Genomic DNA, 23,942 nt, shown 5'->3' with positions numbered 1-23,942 from the left:
TCCTTCGCATCCAGCCTCCCTATGTCCATCCGGTAGCTCCATGGGATCTGGCTGTGGTCCTGAAGGCACTACAGGATCCTCCATTTGAACCTTTGAGTTCCGTGGATCTGAAATGGCTTACGGCAAAAACAGTGTTCATTTTGGCTATTGCTTCAGCCAGAAGGGTGTCGGATTTGGGGGCTCTTTCGTGTCGTCCCCCATTTGTAATTTTTCATCCGGATAGGGCAGTACTTTGTACCCGTCCAGAATTCCTTCCGAAGGTGGTGTCTAGTTTTCACATTAATGAGGAAATTGTAGTCCCAGCCTTTAATTCATCTGATCTCTCAGCTGGTAAGGCTTCTTTGGATGTGGTACGGACTCTGCGAATTTACGTGGACCGTACCAGTTCTTTGAGAAAATCGGACTCTTTGTTTGTCCTATATGGATTTCATAAGAGGGGTTGGCCTGCCAATAAACAAACTTTGGCACGCTGGATCTGCATGGCGATCTCTGAGGCATACACTCATGAGGGGCTTCCAGTGCCACCCTCCGTGAAAGCTCATTCTGCAAGATCTGTGGGACCTTCGTGGGCAGCTCGACGTGGCGCTTCAGCTGTTCAGCTTTGTAAGGCGGCCACGTGGTCCTCTGTCCATACTTTCATCAGGCATTACACCTTTGACACATTTGCTTCTCAGGATGCTTCCTTCGGGCGGCGGATTCTCCCCTCAGCACAGGAGGGTCCCCTCCCTTGAAGGATACTGCTTTGGGACATCCCCAAGGTATCCCTGTGGATTTCTAAGGACCCTGAAGTAGAAAACAGGAGATATAGTAAAAACTAACCTTTGTTATCTCTGTTTCTATGAAGTCCTTAGTGTCCACAGGGCGCCCGCCCTGACGCCCTGTGCTTTCATAGGGTGTTGTTCTGGTCACCAGTTTCTGTCTCCTTTTTTCTATGAGAATGTGAATCTTGTGTGTTCCAGACTTCTTCTTCCTTTTTCCTCTCCTCGGCCTATGGGTTGTTACTAAAACTGAGGTGCCTTGGCCTGGGGGCGGGGTATAGGAGGGGGCCCGGTGCATCCTGGGATGGAAATCTTTTAACTGTGTGGTACCCATGACAGGAGCCAAGTCTATACCCCAAGGTATCCCTGTGGACCCTAAGGACTTCGTAGAAACAGAGATAACAAAGGTAAGTTCTTACCATATCTCCTGTTTAGTAGATAATCAGGATTAGTCCTTGCCCATTGTGTCTCCTACATGCAAGAACTTAGATCTGCTTTATCCAAATCCCAGCAACTGAGAACCAGATCAGAAAACTTCTGCAAGAGAATCTCCTAAACTCTGCCACAACAGAACATATATTAATGAAAGTGGTCTCTGCCTCCCATCATGTAGAGTTGGACACATTTTTGCTGTGAATGTAAACTGGAGAAGCTCCATGCATGCTAGGTACAATCTAACTAAATATAGACACAAGTAAAAAATACAAGTACAAATTGAATTCAATTAAATACAAACATCTGTTGTTTTCATCCTTAAGAATCAAATGAGAATCTTCTATCCTGCCGCAGCCCAAATGGAAATATCGATTAAATAATGCGAAGAGACACCCGTAGCTTCATATAATATATCAGCCTTACTAGTGAATTAAGGGGGAGATGTACTAAGCCTTGGAGAGAGATAAAGTACCAATCAATCAGCACCAGTCACTGTACAGGCTGTGTTTGCAAAATGACAGGTGCTAATTGGTTGGTACTTTTTTCTTTGCCCACTTTACCTCTCTCATCACCACTTTTGACCATTTGATTTTCTCTTAACTAAAATCCAGGCTGCTATTTTACTTAAAGCACATAGAAAGTGCCTGTATCGACTAACAACGTTTTTATGATGCAACAATAAAATGATTGCAAAGTCATATTTTACATCAGCTTTATGAGGTTGATAATTGGAATCATTTTTATGTCTCTAGGACATTATATTATGATAATGTGTCAGGGTAAGTTAATGGTAGAGAAAAGGTTATTGTCTAGCTGTTACGTTTAGGCGTTTTGGGCTTTGTTAGTGTGAATGATAAGTTAATGAGTTATTTTGGTCTCTCTTTTGACATACATAAAATAATACTGTCTATTGATAGGAGAGAAAAAAGTACAAAGAAAAGTTTAACCAAACAGTGGTTAGTAGAAGTTTCCTAATGTGTCAAAATCAATTGTTTGTTTGCTCAAACTTTTAATAGGACAAATACCAGGAAGACTATTTTCACAATTTGTAGTTGATGGATACAAATAGTTTATAATCCCAATATACTGCTAGCGAGTGTTAGTAGGTTCCCATATGAGGGAGAGAGTGTAAGTCTTAACATTATTATTCTACCACTTCATGCCCCTTGCCTAGACCAGCAGTATATAACGGGATGACTTTTATTATTTTTTATTTCTTCGGGCTCCTTCAGTGCCCTCATCCTATGTGCTTGTCCTTAGCACTGAAGGGGTAAAAAGTATAGGACGAGACTCCAGGTCTGAGCCTCTGCAATGTTAATAGTGTTTTTGCAATGTTAAAATGGCCATGCATCCTTCCACAATGTAAAAGACAGCCATCATCGATGTCCACCAATTGGCGTTTTTGATCAGTGGATCTGATTGTCATATGCAGAAGGCAGAATTGGCCCGTGGATGTATGACCCGCTTAAGGCCCTCCATGTTGCTGTGAATGTTCCAGTGATATGATTGGTTAGATGATTTTCTATTGCCCATTTTAAATCTTGGAATATGCAGCAATGCACAATGTATACAAACTCTGATCCTAGTCATGTGTACAAATGAGGTGGGATTTTGACTGTCCATTTTCAGAAAAGAGCATGTATTACAGCTTTTATTAGATGCCTACAAGTTGGTAGATATGTAGCGGATATGAGCATGGAGGTTAGTCCACACATTGATTCCAAACCAGAGTACGTTTTATGGAATATAACAGGATACACAGGATAAAAGATAAAAAGCAGTCAATATAATAAGATATCAATTCCTCTTGGGATAAGTACTGTTCAGCCGTGCAGCACTGTGACGCTCCAATAACACAGTGACAGTCTTGTGCACATGCAGATCCTTCTATAGAGGCATGTAAATAAATGTTTCACCTGAAGTATGATCAGTCTAATCTTTAAGTTTGGTGATTAATATATACTCAGACATGTGATGTTATTCAGACAGATGAGTCATGCGCAAAAATACCCAGTTAAGCGACAGCACATAGTGATTAACCATTTGACTACATATTCACAGAAATTTCAGCTATACAATATAGTCTCACACGTTGAAAAAAATTCAATAATTAACTGTTGATGTGTGTGTGTCTCCCTACTTGTTATTGCTTAGTTCTCTAAGTCTGTTTGCTTTTCATTTCAGTGCAGGAAAATGACATTTAAGAACTGAAAGCACAGTACATCCAAGACAGGATTTACAATGTCAGTTCATGTACTGAAACATTATATATTACAGTCTGTTGTCCGGCCACATCACTCAATCAATATAATTGTATTATGAAGAGCCTGCACATCAATACATGAAATTATTCTCTTATTCCAGAATGTATTCTTTTCCCGAGGTCATTGTTTCAATAGTTTATACATCTGGAAATAATAATATAAAAAGCTAGCGATAATAATAATACTAATAATAATATTTTTTCGTTTTGTTTTACAGTGTTGCTTATTCTGTGCATGTCTCTGAGGATTATCCAGGTAAAGTAACATGTTGTTTTATTATACTTTGCAATAAAGTGTTTATCTCTTTCATTGCTGTTCTTGCGCTCATGATCTTTAATGCTAATATGCAACCAACAAATAATAGGTTTAAACTATATACTACATTACATTGCTTTCCCTTAAATAAATCATACTTGAGCACATTTAATTGAATAAAAAAAAAATAACACAATTTTTTAATTTTTAAAATTGTCTGAAAATGAGACAAAAGCAGTGTATCACCTAAACTACTTGCAGGTAGAGAAAAATGCTACAGATCTTCTTCAATGGATGACATTACGTCCCAGCTTTTGAAGCTAATTTTTTTTATAGCAGTCTCTTACTGGGCTGACCTGAAAAATAGTGTTTTTCCTTCCAAGGCTTCTTAACCATTGGTCTTAAATATCATGCATTTAGCAACAGTTTCCATACTAAGAAAGTGGTATGAGCGTACAGTTAGGAGTGTTGGTTCCAGCTATACTTACCTACATTTATTTGAATGGAAGAAGGACAGTGGATGAACTTCCAAATCTCCACAACCGCAAAGTGAAACTGGTTACCACTGCATATTCAAACATGATGTTATAGTTGTTTTTCTTACACCAGTGTGTATCCACCCTTAAGGCTGTAAGCAAAGCTAGGTATGTCTGTGTTCCAAGTATTTGGGAACGAACAGTCAATTGTCATTTGCTCCCATACATTGCCAGATCTTCGTTCCAACCAGCCAGATTGGACAGATAATCTTATAATGTGTACCTAGTTTATGGCAGTGATGTTTTTGTAGGGCTGTGAGGTCAGAATGTTATAACTTGCTCCAGCAAAGGATCACAGAATAGAAAATGTCACAGATGTTAAATAAAGGGCAAAAACTACAGAGAAAATTTTTACAACAAAAATATTGTTATAAATGTGCCCCTCTGACTCTGGTTTTGTTAGAAAATATAAGAGTGTTGCAGTTTACTCAGAATTTTTTGATGAATTGCCAGTTATATTTGAATGGTTGATGGTTTGAAACAAGTTTTATTAGGACAAAAGAATGATAATTTAATGATTATTTTGTGTGCAAGTGCACCTACTTGTTTGCAAAGCCCAGTTAAGGTTCACAACTACTATTGGAACGGCACCAGGAAAATTAATCTGAGCCCAACTTTGCAAGTTTGTGGATTCACCTAAAATGAGCATGGCGAAAAGTCACTTCAAAATTCCAAATTATATGTTATGATGAAGTTAACCCTGGTTAAAAGTAATACCCCACTGTCCCTACAACAAAGATGCCTTTCGCCTACTGAAGCCTCTTGTGGACAGTGAGGATAGAGAGGGAATCTGGCTCTGTTTAGAAGGTGCCAAAGAAGCTCCATTAGGATGTCCGTAAGGATTGCCAGAAACTCCTGGTTTCCCACATCATACTTGAGTTTGGCAAAGTTGAACATGAAAAGAAGGTGCGGGTGTGAAGGACATCCTTGTCATCAGTCTAAGAGAGCATGGCTCCTGCTACACAGTGATGGATCACCTTCAAGTGTATAGGCCTGACTGGGATTGAAATACCAGAGTATGGGTGGTGAGGTGAAACCTGGTGATTTCATGCCTACTGAGCAGTCACCTGTTTTTGTCAAGGCGGTCATAGGAGTAACAACTCATGAGAAATTGTAGATAAGATGTCTGTAGTAGTTGTTAAACCCCAACAAATCTCTAAATTGCCTAGTCAAGAAAAGAGCATCAATGTAGTCAAGTGCTGAATATTGTATCTTAGGTAGCTCACTCTGGACTGGTGGAAAGAACACTTTTTTTTTTAGCATGTAGTCGAGTATCTAAAGGAGGAAGTGGGCAAATAGCTGGTGCTTTGCATAGGCCGTACACCATAACCCAGCATTCTTAGTCGCCATCCTTTGGGTTGAAATCCATCTTCCATTGATCCACCTCCTGGACATAAATCAGGTTACTGATCAAGTTTGGTGAAGACTGTAGCCTTACAGAGTTTCTGAAGATGACAAAGATCAGCATTAAGATATTCTAATTTTTTAGAGTGCTTTTGTTTAGCCCTCGATAGCCAATTAGGGAACCCTAATTTTTAGCCACAAAAGCTTGAGAAAGTCCACAGAAGTGTTGTTGTTTGGGTCTCCAGCTTAAGAGCTGTACAGCGTGGTATGCTGATCACCTCCACATTAAGCAGGAACCTCTTCAGTGATCCATAGAGAGACCACTGGGCACCACTTACTGCCTTATGCTCGCTGCACTGCACGACCATCTGCCTGGTGGGAGCACAGGACTCCGTGACCACCATGCATCTCGGACCACCAATCTTGCTGTGCAGCCGCCGGGCGGCCTATTGTTCTGCTGGACAGCTGCACAGCCAGGAGAGAGGCACAATTCATCTGCGTGGAATTATAAATAAAGGTACTTTTTTCTACAAATTCTCAGCAACACTATCAGCTGAAATATACCTCTGCCTATAAAATCTGCCCAAAGAAATGTGAGGATATGCTGACTTGTCTTTGGATAAAACATTTATTGCTGGCCGCAGTGTGTTCTACAATTTTTATGATACTAATGGACACGATATCATTCAAATACCAAACATTGTAGCATTTGAAATAAACAAGTGGATACATAGTATCTCCAATAGTGATGCCATCCGTTCAGTTCACACCTGCAGCTAGTAGGAGGGAGCTCTTTCATAGCTGAACTATTTATGTATAGCTACAATTGTTTAGTAGAGGTTCCCAAACTCGGTCCTCAAGGCACCCTAATGGTCCAGGTTTTAAGGATAACCATGCTTGGGCACAGGTGACTTAATTAGTACCTCAGTCTTTTGATTTATCCAGTTGTGCTCAACCATGGATATCCTTAAAACCTGGACCGTTAGGGTGCTGTGAGGACCGAGTTTGGGAACCTTTGGTTTATTGGGATTGTAGTTTTTTTTTTTTATACGGAATATAATTTTTTTCGGTTGATGCTTAGTTTTTAATGTGGCGATTTTTTTTTCATTGTTTTCAGTCCCATTGCATTCTTTTTTTTTAACAAATAAGAGACCCTGCATCAGCCAAGGACCTGGTGTCTGTGATGAACTCTTGTTCCAAGTTCTCTTACATGTAGGTGATCATGGCCCTCCTTTATATCATGGTGTCAGAGCAACTCTAGAACTGGTGAAGGATGGAATAGGAGTAGCTTCATAGCTGGTACCTGTGGTGGGCTAACTAGTAACAAATACACTTTAAGTGGTTATTGAGCTAGCATCAAGTACTTGATCTAGAACAGGGGTATCAAACTCGTGACCATCCAGCTGCTGTGGGATTACATATCCCAGCATGCCCTGCCACAGTTTTAGCATACCGTAATAACAAAACTGTGGCAGTGCATGCTGGGAAGTGTAGTTCCACTGCAGCTGGATGGCCACGAGTTTGACACCACTGGTCTAGAGCTTCAGAGCCATAGCCAGAAATAAGGAAGGCAGTTTGATGCACCTTTATACACCTTTCGATATATGTAGTTTGGGTGGTAAGTCGTACCCCAGAGCAGGTGCCCTGGAAGTATTTTGAGTGGGAGCTTTAATGATTAAGTCCATAAAGGCAGACTGGGGGGAGATATGTATCAAAGTTCGGAGAGAGATAAAGTGGCTGGAGATAAAGTACCAACCAATCAGCTCCAAACTGTAATTTTTCAAACACAGCCTGTAAAATGACATCTAGTAGCTGATTGGTTGACATCTAGTAGCTTGGTACTTTATTTTTCTCCACTTTATCTCTCTCCAAGCTTTAATACATCTCCCCCTGAACCCTTTTAACTGTTCCTTTTCTCCCGCCAGCATGTTCTTCCTGAACATGGAGCTCTCTTTCCTCCCAGCTCTTTTTTCCCCCTCTCCCTTGTTTCCCAAATCTTTCTTTTACTCTATTTATTAAAACACTTTCTTCTACCCCAGCTCCCATTGTCTCTTTTCTTTTCTTAGATCTTGCATTTGTCACTCATCTTTTATTTTTCTCCTTGCAGATCTCCCAGCATCCTCTTTTCTTCTCACAACCTTCTCTTCAGTCCAACTACCCTAGTGCTCTCCTCCCCACCTCTCCCCCTCCCCCTCGTCTTTCTGTTTCAGCTCTCGTTCGTATAGGATGATGAGTTTAGCTGATTAAATGATGCAATGGGCTCTATATAGTAACACTATGACATCAGGGGGCCTGATTACAGGTTCTGTTATAATATGAGTTGCTGTGAGTAACCCGCACACGCTGTTTTGCCAATGTAGCTCTTCCCAGTGCTTACATTTTGCATATATAACAGCTCTAATGGTGCATACACACGATCAGATTTTTCCTTCAGATATGAACGATAACGATTTAAAAATCGTTCAGTCGTTCATATCTGAAGGAAAATCGTTCATATCTGACATGCCTGAACGATGGACGATCAACGATGCGCGTTCCCGATGGTCAGATAACGATTTCTGACATCTGATGTGTTTGCAGTCAGACTTGGACGATTCCATTCATTTTAATGCAGTTAAAAATCGTTCAATCGTTCAAATCGTTCAAAACTTTGGTCAAATCGTTCAAATCGTTCAAATCGTTCGATCGTTCAGTCGTTCATCTGACAAATCTGACAAGTCTGACAAATCTGACCGTGTGTATGCTCCTTAAGCAGTATACTCTCTTTCTCCTGCCAAATTGGAGCTGTGTAGATTAACTAATTACTGTATACATGGTCAAGGCACAGCTGATCTGGAAAGCAGTGCTCTATAGTGCCCATTTTTGGGCGTAAGTGTGGTTTGGGAGCACTTCCCTGATAGAAGGAATTAGGGGAGACCTGGTTGCCATCTTCCAGAGTGTGTGTGGATATATATATATATATATATATAGATACATATATATATATATTTAAATATTTCATAATTCAAGGAATTTTCAACATAGTTTAAAGGGTCTAGGTGGAACAATACAAACGCACGTAAAAAAAACAAAATACTTATGGTGTGGAATACAATTGTATAACAAACATATAAACATACATACATTAAAGATAAAACTTAATATAATTACATAATGCTTAACAAAAACTACCAAATCCTAGTTTAAGAAATCAAAGGGGATGAAACCTAAATATACAGTGTATGGCAGATAGGGAGGATGGGTTACCAATATGGGGAGAGTCATGGCCCAGAACCAGATTACTGGAGGTGGGATATAGAGGATTGCATAAAGTGTTCTATATGGCAGACACAGATGGAATTTCCAATCACGGGATACATGAGTTCATGTAGTTGCCTATGTTATCTGCACAGTGAGAGATCCGTCTTTCAACCCAGGACCTTCAAACTGCGGGGAGAAGTCTCAAAGTTTCTCAAGAAGACAAGTGGAGAAGTTTCCCATTCAGCCAATCAGCTTCTAACTATCATTTATCAAGTACATTCTATACAATGATATGTAGAAGGTGATTAGTAGCTAAAGGCAACATCTTTACCTGTCCTCTTTAGAAGGTTTGAGACAGATCCCTCTAAAGGCAGTATTCAATTGCAGGCGAAAAGCCGTTCTCAGCGAAAAGTTTTCGCCGATGACGTAATTTCGCCTGTCGGGAACTTTCCGCCGTATTCAATTGCAGAGACTTTTCACCAGTGCGAAGAGTCTGCGCCTTGTAACCAGCGGAAAAAAAATCACCTCTTAATTGAGGCAGAAAAAAGTGCAGATTTGGGGGTTTGGGGTGCAAAGTTGCGGGAACACCCCTGCAGCCTTGGGACAGTCCCCCAAAGGTAAACTGCATCAAAAAAAGTTTAAAAAAGACAATTGATCCCCTCAAAAAAGTACTTTTGTTTTGGGGACAAAAAAGTTCAAAGTTGGGGAACAAACTTAAAAAGTAGCAAAATAGACTCCAGGGGGTCCCATAAATATGCCCCAGGTGTTTTTTTGATTGCAGGTGTTTGCTGAAGGTGCGTTTTTACATTTTTTAAAACCTCACTTTAGCTATTTTTGACCATGCTTGCACCCATTTTATGTACGACCACTATCTTTTGCAAAAAGATACTGCTAAATGCTGTTCTTCACCACTTGTGTAAAGACGCTAAATAGCAGCATTTGAGAGCATTTAAGGACCCCAAATACCTTCAGCAGGGCTATTCGGGGGTATTCATAGCTATCTCCCATGTCAGTGCATCTTTTGGGGGGGGGGGGTGTCAGGCTGATTTCCCCAAATCGCCTGTTTGAGATTCGCCGGGATGGGTTTTTGCGTCCTTTGGAATTGAATACGGCGAAAAGCGGCCGCGAGCACGTAAAGTGTTTTCGCCAAAAACACGCGATGTAGGCGGAAAGTCTGGCAGGCAGAAAGTCCGGGACTTTCCCCGGCAATTGAATACGGCTCTAAGTCCTAAAAGACAATAAAGTTCTCGCAAAGTTAAGGACAGAAGGGAAAGGCAGCAAAGCGACACATTAATCTACAGAAGAACAAAGTGTACTTACTGATGTATCCATGAAATCCTGACTATTTTCCCTGCACAATCATCTCATTACTTACATGTGCTGATCCATGCATGTGTAAGAGTGTGCGCTCACACTCATTAATCCGACCACATATACAGTAATTACATGATACCTTCCGTAATGTGTTCTTTCTTCCTTTTTTTTACCAATGTTCCTTAGTCACGGATTTGTGTTTGTTTGCTGCCACAGATAACACGTATGTATCAAGCTCAGAAAATGATGAAGATGTGTTAGTTACTACAGAACCCATCCCTGTCATCTTCCACAGGATAACAGGTAACAAGTCTGGGTCTCTGTTGTGTCTGTTCTCTACATTATAGATAATCAGTGTAATTATTAGGTCTATTAACGGTCGCAAAAGTGTCCTGAATACATTTGTGTTCTGAAAAATAAATGATTGCCACAGTACTAGCCAGATGTAGTTAGGGAATATATTCATAGCATAGTATTAACTCCTTAATTTTTAATAATGAATCCATGCAATCCTATTGACCACTGTATTATCTGCAGCACAATTATATATGTGTGTACTGTGTAAGTGATAAAGGGGGATATGGTCACAGGTCTCGGGGGTGTGGCCACTCAGCACAGGTGCTTGGCTACTTATGGGAGCGTGCCACGAGTCTGGCCTCTGGCCTCACAGCGTACCCCATCTAAGCATGCTGGCTGGGCAGAGCACTTGGAGACGGCCGGACCGGCCCATCAGTCCATTGGCCGTTCTGCCATTTGGTGTAGCATAAGGAAGATCAAATCTCTGAACTACAAATTCCCGCTTCCAGTCAAAGTAAAATTATTTCATATTCACTAATTATTATTAATCATATAATTTTCAATGTGCTTGTATTTGCCCTCTGTTGCACTGCTGTGTACGTTTTCCACTAGCTTCCCAAGACAAAGTGATGGCTATCATGAGTATACATTGATATCTATGCAAAACACAGAGTGCTCAAAAGATTCCTTGGTTATGGGACACAAGGTCGTCAAGACATACAGCGGGTCCCGAGAATACCAAGGGGGTGCAGCCATTTCCCCTCCAGAAAAATGTGCACTATGGGAGCATTGGTTCGCTTAAACAGAAGGCCTGGGCCCCCACCAGGCCCCTTAAACAAGCCTGGCCTGGGTAATTAGAACCCCCTTCTACCATCGTGGCACCCTGGTGGGAAGGTGGCATTTTTCTGAGCTCTCATTTCCCTGATGAACAGGAAATTCAGTTCTAACTCCGAATTTAAAACTCAAAGTAGTCAGATTCATCATAGTCCAAACCACTCATGTCTGGTTACCAATATTCAGAGCTCCCGAGAAACTGGTTCTTTGTGTAGATACTTCTCAGCATGACGTGCAAGGACTTTTGTGTATGTTCAGTAGCTTTGGCTGGCAATCAGTGATATTAACATTTGTACTGCTTTGGCAGCGATCGCTCTAAATGGAGTATTTAAATTCTAGGCAAAAATCTTATCTTGTCTGAATAATTTAGAGAACAGGCTGACAAGATGGTCTGCCAGGTGACAATTTATATTATACGCTGCCTCTATGTCCTTTCACATCACAGGTGCCTGTATAATGTGTCCCTGTATTTCGCAGTACTGCGAAATGGCTGATGCAGTGGATGGTTCACATGTTGAAATGCCAAGTCTAAATTCTCACTGTTCAACTTCTAGAAATGTAATATAAACAATGGAACTCCAACAAGGCACTCCTAGCGTTCTGAGGGCCTGATTCTGCACGCAGGCAGCTTTGCAATTGCGATCCTTGCAGATATGGCCTCCTGCGCATTACTTATCCGAGCTGCATTGTCCAACGCAGCATCGGATAATCTAGCACTAGCGTGCACTGCTGAATCGGGCCCTGTAAACGCTGAGAGAGGAATACGGGAAAAGTCGTAAATTTACTAAGATTCGTGTTTGGTTGAAATTGCAATCTCGGGTGAGTTTTGACATTTTTACCTACTCGGAAATTTACTAAAAGCAAACTCGAGAGCGATTTTTCGATTGAGTTTCAAAATCTCAGGTGAGACTGAAAACTCAATTGAATACACCAACTACCAAACTTGAAAGTACTTTCAGTGAAAAGGATCGGGAATTTACCAAGAATTGAGATTACAATCACAGGTGTAATTCTAGCAAATATGGACCTAAATAGCAGTTTCCACCTCCTAAGCTGCAAGTTTGGCAGAAACATACACAGATCAGTGTGATTTGTTTATGTTTCTGCATGTAAACTACCTAAAATGTTAATTTTTTTTTTAAATGGTGTAGGGTCCCCCCCCAAAAAAGCATATCCAGCCCCAAGCACCTCAGCCAGTTCTGGTTCCTAATAATACGGGGGAAAAACAAGTAGGGTTTCTCCATATTTTAGGAATCAGCACTGGGCTGCTGAGCCAGTCCTGTTTTAAAAATTGGGGGAGGAAAATTCAGTAGCGTTCCCCCTATTTTTTAAAACCAGCACTGGGCTCAAATTCGGCTGGGGTGTAATGCCACAGTCAGGGGACCCTTTCACCGGGTCACCTCGGCCAAAGCATTATCACCCCAAGCTGGTCCCCCCCCCCAAAAATCATGCCCAGCCCCAAGCGCCTCGCCAGTTCTGGTTCCTAATAATACGGGGGGAAAAAGGTGTAGGGTTTCTACATATTTTAGGAGTCAGCACTGGGCTGATGAGCCAGTCCTGTTTTTAAAAATTGGGGGGGGGGAATTCTGGGCTCAAATTCGGCTGGGGTGTAATGCCACAGCCAGGGGACCCTTTCACCGGGTCTCCTCGGCCAAAGCATTATCACCCCAAGCCGGTCAGCCCAAGCCAGGGATCTCAGTGGAGGTGGTGACCACCCCAATAAAGGGGTCCCCCCTCTCCCGAGCACCCCAGGCTTAAGCAGAAGCCCAGGGCTCTTCCCCACACCCTTGGGCGGTGGGTGCAGGGGTAATAGTGTTGAAAATAGAATTATGGAACTACAGGTGCCAGCATGCCTGCCCTTTGGCACTTGTGGAACTACAAGTGCCAGCAGGCGGCCAGCACCCGTACAACCGCTGTAAAAAAAATAGTTAAAAAACCACAAGACACACACATACCGTAGTAAGTAACATTTTATTACATATCTACCACACTCACACATACTTACCTCTACAGTTAGTGGACGCTGATTAGCTGGCGGCGCCGGGTACTGAAAGTTTCCACGTGAGCCCAGTGCTGGTTTTAAAAACAGGGAGGACCCTATGCAATTTCTCCCCCCTATTTTTAATACTAGGACTGGCTCAGCATCCAAGTGCTGGTTCCTAAAAAATGGGGGAACCCTACACGTTTTTTCCCCTGTATCTTTAGGAACCAGGACTGGCTGAGGCGCCTGGGACTTTCACATTTAACTCTTTTTTTTACATTGAAAAAACACAAGCACACATATCTCACTGATATGTGCAGACTTCTTGTTCGGGAGAGTTTGGCTGCGGTCAGACATTGGCAACTCGGGGGAGAAAACTCGATCACATACCCCATCGGAAAACACGATCTCAGCTAATCACGATTCTTGGTAAATTTGAGTGTTTCAGAAGCCTAAAATCACCAGATTTTCAGCCATGCAAAACTCGATCAGACACGAACATTAGTAAATTTACCTCATAGAGTCCTCCCAGGGCTTGATTACAGATGTGTCCTCATACACCTAGCGTATTTACAACATGTATGGTGCGAGTGCCCTGTGCGACTGAGGTGCTCCGAGAGAAGTAGCGTAACATAATTGTCTTTAAATTGTGTGTCTTAGTCGCATCACAGACGCAGCTAAAAACCCTTTTCAGTGTACTAGACACTGGGCTGAGACTTTAACTGCACAGGAATTGGGTTTACATGCATATAAAGTCACAGATGAAGCCCGGTGGAACTTGGAAAAGCCGCGGCAGCCCGCATCGGGGCCCTTACTACACATTCTCTGACTCGCACACAGCTGTACAAATGTCGCAAACTCCACTGCTTAGAGTACGCTAGCAACGCAGTTCTGTCGCTTTCGCTTATATTGTTTTTGTGACAACGATGCATATATTGACCGAAAAAGATATTTGGCAAGGCCGAGTCGCACGGAACCTTCAGCACTGGGAGGGACTATTTGGTGCAACTGAAGCCTCAAGAAAGGAGACCATTTCTCCAAGCAATATGCTGGATGATCAACAAGAATACAAAAAGTTTCAATATTCAGTTCTGCAATAGAAACTGACAGCAGTTATTGTTCTTTGTCTTTCCCACAAAATAATCTATCCACTATGTTATATATATATATCTCAGGCTGGACTTTCACATTAATACATAATAGGTAGACTGACTCACATTATATTATCAGTTGTTCCTGGTCTCTTACAGATTAATTATTTAGAATAATCCCAATAAAATCATATTTAACATCCAGCCAGGGTGAAAGGTGAGGCTGAAATGACTAGATGCAGACGATCATAAATCTAATTTAAAACTTAATATAATTGATGAAGAGTTAAAAATAACAAAAAATCAAATAACATAATATTTGAGTATATATTTTTGTTAGTATAAACAGTTGTGCACTATTAGGACAAAATTGATTCTTATATACTGTACCTACCAGTACATTAAATAATAATACAGGTCACAAAGCTTTCCCAGAAGCATCATTTACATATTTATCATTGAAATGTGCTTTAAAGTGGGAGCGGAGTACAGTGTGACCTTAGTGAATGTTATTCATGAGGGCTGATCGCAGCTAAAATTTTATAGCCCTTCGCATGCGCCACTAATTTTGATGCCACCTAAAATGTACATAAAGTGGATTTAAATACACACATTCGCTTAAAATTGATTATAATCCATCAATATTTTTTATGGTTATATATTCAGCCATACAATGTGCACATGCAGTCAAAATTACTAATTTGTGCTAGGTATTATACTATCATACAAAAGATACATTCTGTAGCTCTAACTGTCATAAATGTGTATTTAAAAAAATATTTTAAAATTGTAGCTTTTGTAAAATAAGATGTGATTATAAGTAGCAGCAATTACCCAAGACTGGAACACTGGATGCTGGAAGAGAGTCAGAAAGAATAGATTTAACAAAATGGTCAGATGGACTGTATACTGGAAGGCAGTCAGAGGGACTGGATGCAGGAAGGGAGTCTTAGGGAGTATATAATCTACTAGAAAGTCAAGAGGGACTGGGTAATGGAAAGATGACTGGAATCTGAAAGAAATTCAGAGGCACTGGATGCTGAAAGGACATCAGACTCACTGGCTGCTGGAAGAGAACTATAAGGATTGGATACTGGAAGCAAGACAGTGAAACTAGATACTTGAAGACAAGGGACTAGATGATGGAAGAGAGTCAGAGGGCCTGGATGCTGGAAGAGAGTCAGGATGATTAGATGATAGAAGAGAGTCAGAGGACCTGGATACTGGAAGAGAGTCAAAGGGACTAGATGCTGAAAGAGAGTCAGAGGGACTCGATGCTGGAAGAGAATCAAAAGGTCTAGATACTGAAAGAGAGTCCGAGGGACTAGATGCTGGAAGAGAGTCAGAGGGCCTGGATGCTGGAAGAGAGTCAGAGGACTAGATGCTGAAAAGAGTCAGAGGGACTAGATGCTGGAAGAGAGTCAGGGGGACTAGATGCTGGAAAAGAGTCAGAGGGCCTGAATGCTGGAAGGAAGTCAGGGTGAATGGATGCTGGAAGAGAGTCAAAGGGACTAGATGCTGAATGAGAGTCAGGGACTAGATACTGGAAGAGTAAGTGGGCCTGGATGCTGGAAGGGAATAGATACTAGAAGGAAGTCAGACAGACTAGATACTGGAAGGGAGTCAGGGACTGGATGCTGGAAAAGAGCCAAATGGACTCTATTCAATATTGGAAGAGAGCCAGATGGACTGGATCCTGGAAGAAAATTAGAGCTGCTGGAGGAGAGTTGGATGGACTCATCTTCCTTCTAGTATACAGTTTCTCCTGCCATTCAACCAGCATCCAGTTTATTCTTGCTTCATCACAATCATTTAAATGACTCATTCTTCTGTCACACCTAGTCTTTCTGCTTCATGCCAGCTTGAACGTCAGAGAAACTGGATGCTGGAAGAGATTCAGAGGAACTTGATAATGGAAGAAAGTCAGTGGGACTGGATGCTAAATGAGCGTTGGAGGGACTGGATGTTGGAAAAGACTCAGACGAATTTGATCCAGGATCAAATTCAGTATGACTGTTTGCTGGATGAAGGCAGAGGGACTGGATGCTGGAAGAGAGTAAGTGGGAATCCATGCTGGAAGAAAGTCAGAGGTACTGAATGTTGGAAGAGAGTCAGTGGGACTGGATGCTGGAAGAGAGTCAGTGGGACTGGATGCTAAATGTGAGTTGGAGGGACTGGATGTTGGAAAAGACTCAGACGAATTTGATCCAGGATCAAATTCAGTTTGACTGTTTGCTGGATGAAGTCAGAGGGACTGGATGCTGGAAGAGAGTCAGAGAGATATAATGTTGGAAGAAAGTCAGTGGGATTGTATGCTGGATGAGAGTCAGAGGGACTTGGTGTTGAAAGGAAGTCAGAGGGACTGGACACTGGAACAAAGTGACAGTCCGGATGTTGGAAAAGAGTTAGAGGGGCAAGATACTGGAAGAGAGTCAGAGAGAATGGTTGCTTGAAGAAAGTCAGAAGGATTGTATGCTGGTAAAGAATTGGAGGAACAGAATGCTGGAAGAGAGTCGGAGGGACTTGATGCTGGAAGAGAGTTGGGAGATTGAATGCTGGAAGAGAGTCGGAGGGACTTCATGCTGGAAGAGAGTTGGGGGATTGGATGCTGGAAGAGAGTGGGAGGAACATACTTCTGAAAGAGAGTCAGATGGACTGGATGCTGGAAGAGAGAGGGTTTGAAAGACTGAATGCTGGAAAGTCTGAGAGCTGCTGGATCCTGGAAGAAAGTCAGAGAGACTGGATGCTGAAGGGAAGCTAGGATGAACTAAATACTAATTGGAAGGCATGAGGAACTGGTTACAAAGAAAGCAGAGGAAACTGGATTCTGGATAGTAAATGGGACAATTGGGTAATTGAAAGAAGGGAGGCTTGGATGCTGGAAGGAAAGACTAGGTGTTGTGACAGAAGGATGGGTCGATTAAATCATTGTAAGAAGTAAGGATAAACTGGATGCTGACTGAATGACAGGAGAAAACTGTAAGCCAGGAGGAAGATACAGAAAAGTGAATGCTGGAAGCAAGACAGAGGTAACTAAATGTTATAAGGAAGGTGGTGGAATTGGGCAATTGAACAGGGTGCTGTGAGGGTGGGTAGGGAAAAAGGAAAGATAAATGCGGTGAAGGACGGAAAAATAAACTGGATGAAGGAAGATGCAGGGAAGGCTAAGGTAGAGAAAGAAGGGAGGGAGGAAGGAAGGAAGAAAGAAGATAAAGCTAAACTGGATGAAGGAAGGAAGAAAGGAAGTGTACAGTAAACTTGATAAAGGGCCTGATTAGTGATGTACGCTAATTTTGCACAGAACGCAGATGGGCAAATATGCTAATAGTTCCAAAGCTTTCCTGAGCATAGGGACGCGCACTGCTGCCTTCTCATCTGCGTCCTACGTCGCGTACCAGCGTAAAAATTGATAACATTGATGCACATCGACCAGCAATGCACACTTTGCAGCAGGTCTGACCTGTCTCAAATACAGCGGCCCTTCAGACACGCAGAGAGCTCTCCTGCTGCATATGCGATCACAATGGACCACTTATTCACGCCCATGTAACAGAGTTTAAACAGTATGACAAAACCTGCATTTTTCTAAACCCCCCCCCCCCGCTACCTCCCCCAAATAGTGACTTCCTGTCAGGGCCGGCTCGAGGCATGTTTGACCAGTGCGGTCGAGCAGGGGCACCACCCCATAGAGGGAGCACCCCTCCCAGCCAATCCTGATTTCAAAATGTCCCGCGGGCGGTCGGGATGTTGGGCACCTCCACCTCCGGGCCCTGGGAATAAGAATGTTAGCCGCGCGGCATCCATTCAGTGCAGGGAGAGAGCTGGGGGCAGAATAGCTACTGACGTAGTGCTGGGCTTTTGCAAATGGATCCTCTGTGCAGACATAGTGGTATATTTAAGTGAGACTTTTTAGAAATGGAGCTGTTGCCCATAGCAACCAATCAAATTCTACTTAACATTCAACTAGCACCTTCTAGAAGATAATAGCTAGAATCTGATTGGTTGCTATGGGCAACATCTCCACTTCTAAAAACTCTCACTGTAGTAAATATACACTATAATCTCAATCGCTGCACGTGCGCTATGCGGCTGACATCCATGCACATTGTCAAACAATCGCTTAATCAGGCCCTAAGCAAGGAGGAAATTAAACATAAACTGGATAAAGAAAACATAAACTGGATGAAGGTAAAGTGGGAAAAGAAAGGCTGCAAGAAAGATGGGCCCTGTCATTGTGCTTTTCTTACAGATTGTAAAAGGTGTTATGTTATTTTCACACACAATCTGCCCATATCTTTACTTAACATTTTAAAGAAGGAACCGGTGCAGTGTTATGCGAGGATGACAGGTCCACTTTAATTATGGAAGTGGCATCTGGCCAGTTACTGTTCCTTCACATGGTTCTCCTTATCTAGTGTGTTTTATTTCATATAAGCTACTCAATACAGATGAAGGCCTTGCCTATCAGTCTTTCCTTAAAGCAGCATGAAGTCTAGCTTTTCTGTTATTAATCACAATGAAAAAACAGCATGTCATGTTAGTTTTTTTTTTTTACTTCACTGGGTTGAAGTAATACTGCAATTTATTACTTTCTGCATGCTGTCACTGGGAGAGCACAGAACAGCTTCCAAACTCCTCTTCGGTGCCAGCAGAATACCTTGAAATGCACCGAATATTATGGCATTGGCTCTATTGCTTTCATCAGATGTTAAAGTTAATTTGTGAACGTGCAAAAGGCGTCTCTCAAACACATTTCTATTTGTGCCAATCATTAGAGAGAGGTGACATCAGGAAATGACTGGGGCTATACTTCAGCCCACGCCTCACTGGGGCGTGCCGCGAGTCACAGGGCCGTTGTCCTCACGACAAGCCACCATCTTAGCATGCCGGCCAAACAGAGTGCCGGGAGGCGGAGCTGTGCGGTCAGGCAGTCACACTTCTGAACTGGCCCGTCTGGCATTTGCAAGAATTGCCAGATGGCAAGTCCGGCTCTGAGAGATACTGAACTATCCTCATTGTATAAATCATTTCCCTGATTTCTTATTAAACGTGCCTGGATAGTACACCAGCCGCCTCACAACAGTACAGAGCATTTTACACCGTCCATTCATTCACGTGGCTGGACTGGTCCTTCTGTCATTTGCCAGAATTGCCAGATGGTCAATCTGGTCCTGGGGGATATTAAAATATTTTCATTGCATGGATCATATTCCTGATTTCTTCATAAATGTGCCTGGATAGTACACAGGCCGTCTCACAGAAGCATAGAACATTTCCTTATTACCAGCACTTCTTGAACACCACTAAAAAACATTAAGTCTTTTTTTTTCTGAGAATTGTGTTTGGTTTGGCTTCCACCCACTAGCCAGTACATTTCCATATCTCCAAACTGCTGGAAATTCTGGACAAGGGGAGTTTGTTATTGCATGATGTGATCATGACTGTGTAACAATGGGCACGACCACATTAAAACACCATTTATATGGTGTTTTTGCTAAAATACCTCACAAAAGGTCCTGATCAAGGGACAGTGGGAGAGTCCCCTTAAATCGTGACTCTTCTGCTGAACGGTTGGGAGGTATGCACTCTCATAGAAGCACTCTCTCTCCACCCCTTGAATCCCACTTAATATCTGGTCATGCAAAGCAAAGTCTTGTTTTTTTTATGTGGGCACAACTTGCACTAGGCCTATGGGATGAGCAGATATCCACCTTGTATAAGATGTACGTACAGTATCTTAAAGATACATGGAATTCAAAATTAGAGCCACCTGTAAAATGTTAAGTTTCTATGCCAAGTTTGTACTGAACCTACATGTGAAAAGCCCAAAACTCAAGGCAAGTGGACGCAAGTAAAAAAAACGCTCAACCCAAAAGTGTAAATTGTGAACACGTGTAGTGCGACAAACTTTACACGGTCACATTACCTAGTGTAAATGAACTGACGTCCAACTCTAAATCAGTCCCATTGTAGTTGAGTTGACCCAAACCTACATTTTTATTTTTGGGTTGTCCTATAAAATGTCTGTTACATTTCTAATCATTGTTGTCCTAATAACCTGTCTTTCAGAGCTGAGGAAATCCAATGACATTACCAGCTGCTTGTCCATAAAGTCTAAACTGCAGAAAGAGAATGGAGAGGTAAGGTATTGTTTTTATATACTGTATATTGAGAGTTTTTGTGGCCGACTTAATGTTCTTTAGAAACGTAAATAGTTGAAGTTATACAAGGAGGTTGTTAGTCAAGTAACGTTTAATGGAAGTATTGAATAGATATAATTGTGCTGTGTGAAATAGGATGTTATTAAAAGGACGACTTAAATACAAGCTGGGTGCGATTAAAAGAGATTCTCACGACACAAATGAATCTGTAAATGTTTATTATTTATATGGCGCACACATATACTGCAGCGCACACATGTAGACGCACACACCTACACACTAGGGTTCATTTTTCTGCTGCGAGACAGTTAACCAGTATATTTTTGGATTGCGCGGGGAAAGCCGCGGTAGCACAGCTAATGTAGATAGAATGTGAAATATCTCACGTTATGTCAGGGTGTGGAATCTTCTGCGTACAGTACATATTTGTAAATGTTAATAACCGCTCTTCTCTATAAATAAATTTTGTATTTTACACTTCATTTTGAAGAGCATTGCATTAATGATCCCGAGGGAGGCCTGGCTGCATTAATGCTGACTTGACAGTGGGGTTGATTTTTGTTGTTGGGATAAACCCTTTGCTGTAAAGTGCATGGAAGTAGGGAGAGCTAGGATTGGATATGAGTGTCATATGATCCTCTCCCATCATGATCTCAAGGTGCCCACACACATACCGACTTGCTCCCAATCAGCCAATGTACACGATTTCCCCTGAACTCTCCCTGAACTCTCCCCAGGCAGTCGTGGTCACGATTTGGAGTTAAAAATGTCCAATCTGACTTAAGATCTATCGTGCAGTCAGTGCATTGTATCCCAGATTGGCTAATCTGCCCTACAGCACGGCAGATCTGAAGATGCGATGTACGACGAGCGGGGACGCGCATCGGCATCGTGATCAAGTGTAGAAACTCACGATTTGGCCATTTTTTACATGATCTGTTGTCATGATTCGTCGAAATCGGCCAAATTGGATGAAAAGTCGGTATGTGTGTGGGCACCTTTAGACGCACTCATTGCCGAATACCAATTACAACAAACAATCACAAAAAAATATTGAAATAGAATTGTGTTGTATTTATTGTATGTTTTTACCGGCAGTGATAATATACCCAATTTATACATACAGATGTGTCCTCATACATCTTTGCTGCAGTCTCGCTAGAAAGCGCCAGGTCCAGTGTGAATCTGCTAGCGCCAGGCGTCTTTTTTGCTTCTTTTTTTGCCGAAAATGCATCTAAGTGGCAATGCGATGCAACTAGAAAACACCAGCAGACTGAGTCTCTGAATTTGTATACAAAGTGCTACAGTGTAGCGGCCGCAGCGTTTTTCATTCCAAGTTCCGTTGTGGTCCATATAGAGAATCAGGAGCACACAGATATACAGGTGTCATATATTAAATTAATCAGCACAGTCTGCTGGTGCGCCCTGGTCGTATCAAGACTTAGACACATTTTCGGCCAAAAAACACGTTCAGCGCTAGCAGCGTCACACAGGACCCGGTGGCTCACTCACGCCAGGCAAGTCGTGCTGTGTGGCATATTAAGGCTAGATGTATGAGGACACATCCGTAGGACCAGTATTCTTAAGAGGCGTTACAGTAGTTATCACAATACCATTCTAATATTGGGGAAACTGTCAAACTATGGGAAATTTGCCCCACTCCCAGGGGAACAGCTGGGGATGGGCTGTGTTTGTCCGAATCACATAATCACTCACACTGCACCTACAGTACCTTTTGGACCTCCCCTCTAGGATAGAATACAAATGCCTCCTGTACACCCCTGTGTTCTCTCTCCCCTGAGTGGCTGGGTGCAGCCTCCATGCTGTTCCTTCAGAGGGTATCTTTCCCTTTACCAAGATGGTCACCATTTGGTCTTCTGAAGTGTACAGAGAGACCCTGCCATTTATGCCTCTAAAAGCTCCAGAGGGGCACAACCGCTGTTTATCCTTGCACCGCTACCCACATTCAGTCACTGGTTGGTGATCTGTATGTTCTGCTCCATACAGGACACTGACTGTAAAGTCACAGTGAGTACGTCTGTACAAACATACAACTATACAATAAACCAAAGCCCTGGTTACGTCCTGAGTTGTTTCTATCCGCTGGTGTATACTATTTACTCTGCTTATTACTTCAAAATAGTACACACATATCGTCAATTGAGACCTCTAATCTGCAATCCATTAAGTCAACCTCACGATTCCAAAAAGGAAAAATTTAGACACAATCTACCTGCCAACGCCCTGCTGTGAGTTATGATAAGAGTTACAATGCCTAAAAAGCATAAAAGTACAATGTAACTTGTATAGTGTACCTGTCTCCTATACAGAGTGGAGGCGCTCATTGTGTATGCTGAACTTCTATTCACCCTATGCCTTATGCATACTTGCCTACTTACCCGAAACGGAAAAGAAGCCAAGTTTCCCATTGCCAGCTCCTACCCCGGCTGCCCACTTTCCAAGTGAAGTGGGCGGTACAGTCGGTCGATGGCGCGATTCGTGGTGTATCACATCATCTTAGCCCTGTCTTCAGCTTTACAATGCCGGTAATCTCGCCATTGTCTAGTGGGGGGCGGGGCCAAGAAGAAACGACACCACGCTCCCAGCACCACCCACTTTGGCTGCTCCGCGTCCCCCGCAGTGCCGACCTTCCGGGGGATGGGTACGGGATGCCGGCGCTCAGGATACCGGCGGTCAGAATCCCGATGCCGGCATCCCGACCGGCTTAGAATGTTGACACTTGTCAGTCAGTATTCTAACCCTCCCCCTCTCCCCTCTCCCTGCCCTAACCCCAACCCTCACCGGTGCCTGACCTTAATCTTCCCCCCTAGTGCCTAAACCTAACCTCCCCCTCCCTGCACCCTAAACCTAACCCTTCCCCTAGTGCCTAACCCTAATGCTAACCCTCCCCCCAACCCCACTACTTACCTTTGGGACTCCCTTCGGAATCCCGACAAGTGTCGGGATTCCGGCGCCGGTATTCTGAGCGCCGGAATCCCCACGGCTGGTATATTGACCATATCCCCCTCCCATAAGGCGGCAACTTTAAGGTCTGCAAGTATGGCCTTATGCATCCACTTATAGGCTGCATTTTCTAAATATTGATGCATTTTACAAGATGGCTGCCTTTACTGGACACTGTATAAATATTACTTCATTATAGAAATTGTATATGTCCCATTTTTCTCGGATCAGTTATGGTAGTTAATAAATAAATGCTGTACCTTTATTATTAATTAGCCTCCTAGAATTAACTCGATTTATACAGTGAGGGTTCTTCAGTAACATAATGCAAAGCTGCACTAAAAAAAAAGCAAATAAACTAAAGCTTTAAGTTCTTCTTGCAAGGTAGACAGTGAAAACAAATGCATGTTTGGTTGCTCTGGTCTTTAGTGCCGCAGTGTTAGAAATAATCACTAGTGCGTTAGAAGA

General features: G+C 42.5%; 1 protein-coding gene across 1 annotated transcript in view; it reads left to right on the top strand.

Annotated features, from left to right (window-relative positions):
• The window catches only part of PARP8 (poly(ADP-ribose) polymerase family member 8), a 245,726-nt gene that overhangs the window by 124,519 nt on the left and 97,265 nt on the right, over positions 1-23,942 (top strand). The window contains exons 3-5 of the mRNA XM_088469494.1: positions 3,675-3,712; positions 10,363-10,449; positions 20,419-20,489. Coding sequence (XP_088325620.1) covers positions 3,675-3,712; positions 10,363-10,449; positions 20,419-20,489 — 196 coding nt within the window. The remainder of the gene's footprint in view (positions 1-3,674; positions 3,713-10,362; positions 10,450-20,418; positions 20,490-23,942) is intronic.

Source organism: Taudactylus pleione, unplaced genomic scaffold (genome assembly GCF_031769625.1).
Source record: "Taudactylus pleione unplaced genomic scaffold, aTauple2 ptg000092l, whole genome shotgun sequence".
Taxonomy (NCBI): Eukaryota; Metazoa; Chordata; class Amphibia; order Anura; family Myobatrachidae; genus Taudactylus; species Taudactylus pleione.
This window is presented reverse-complemented; position numbering and strand designations above follow the sequence as displayed.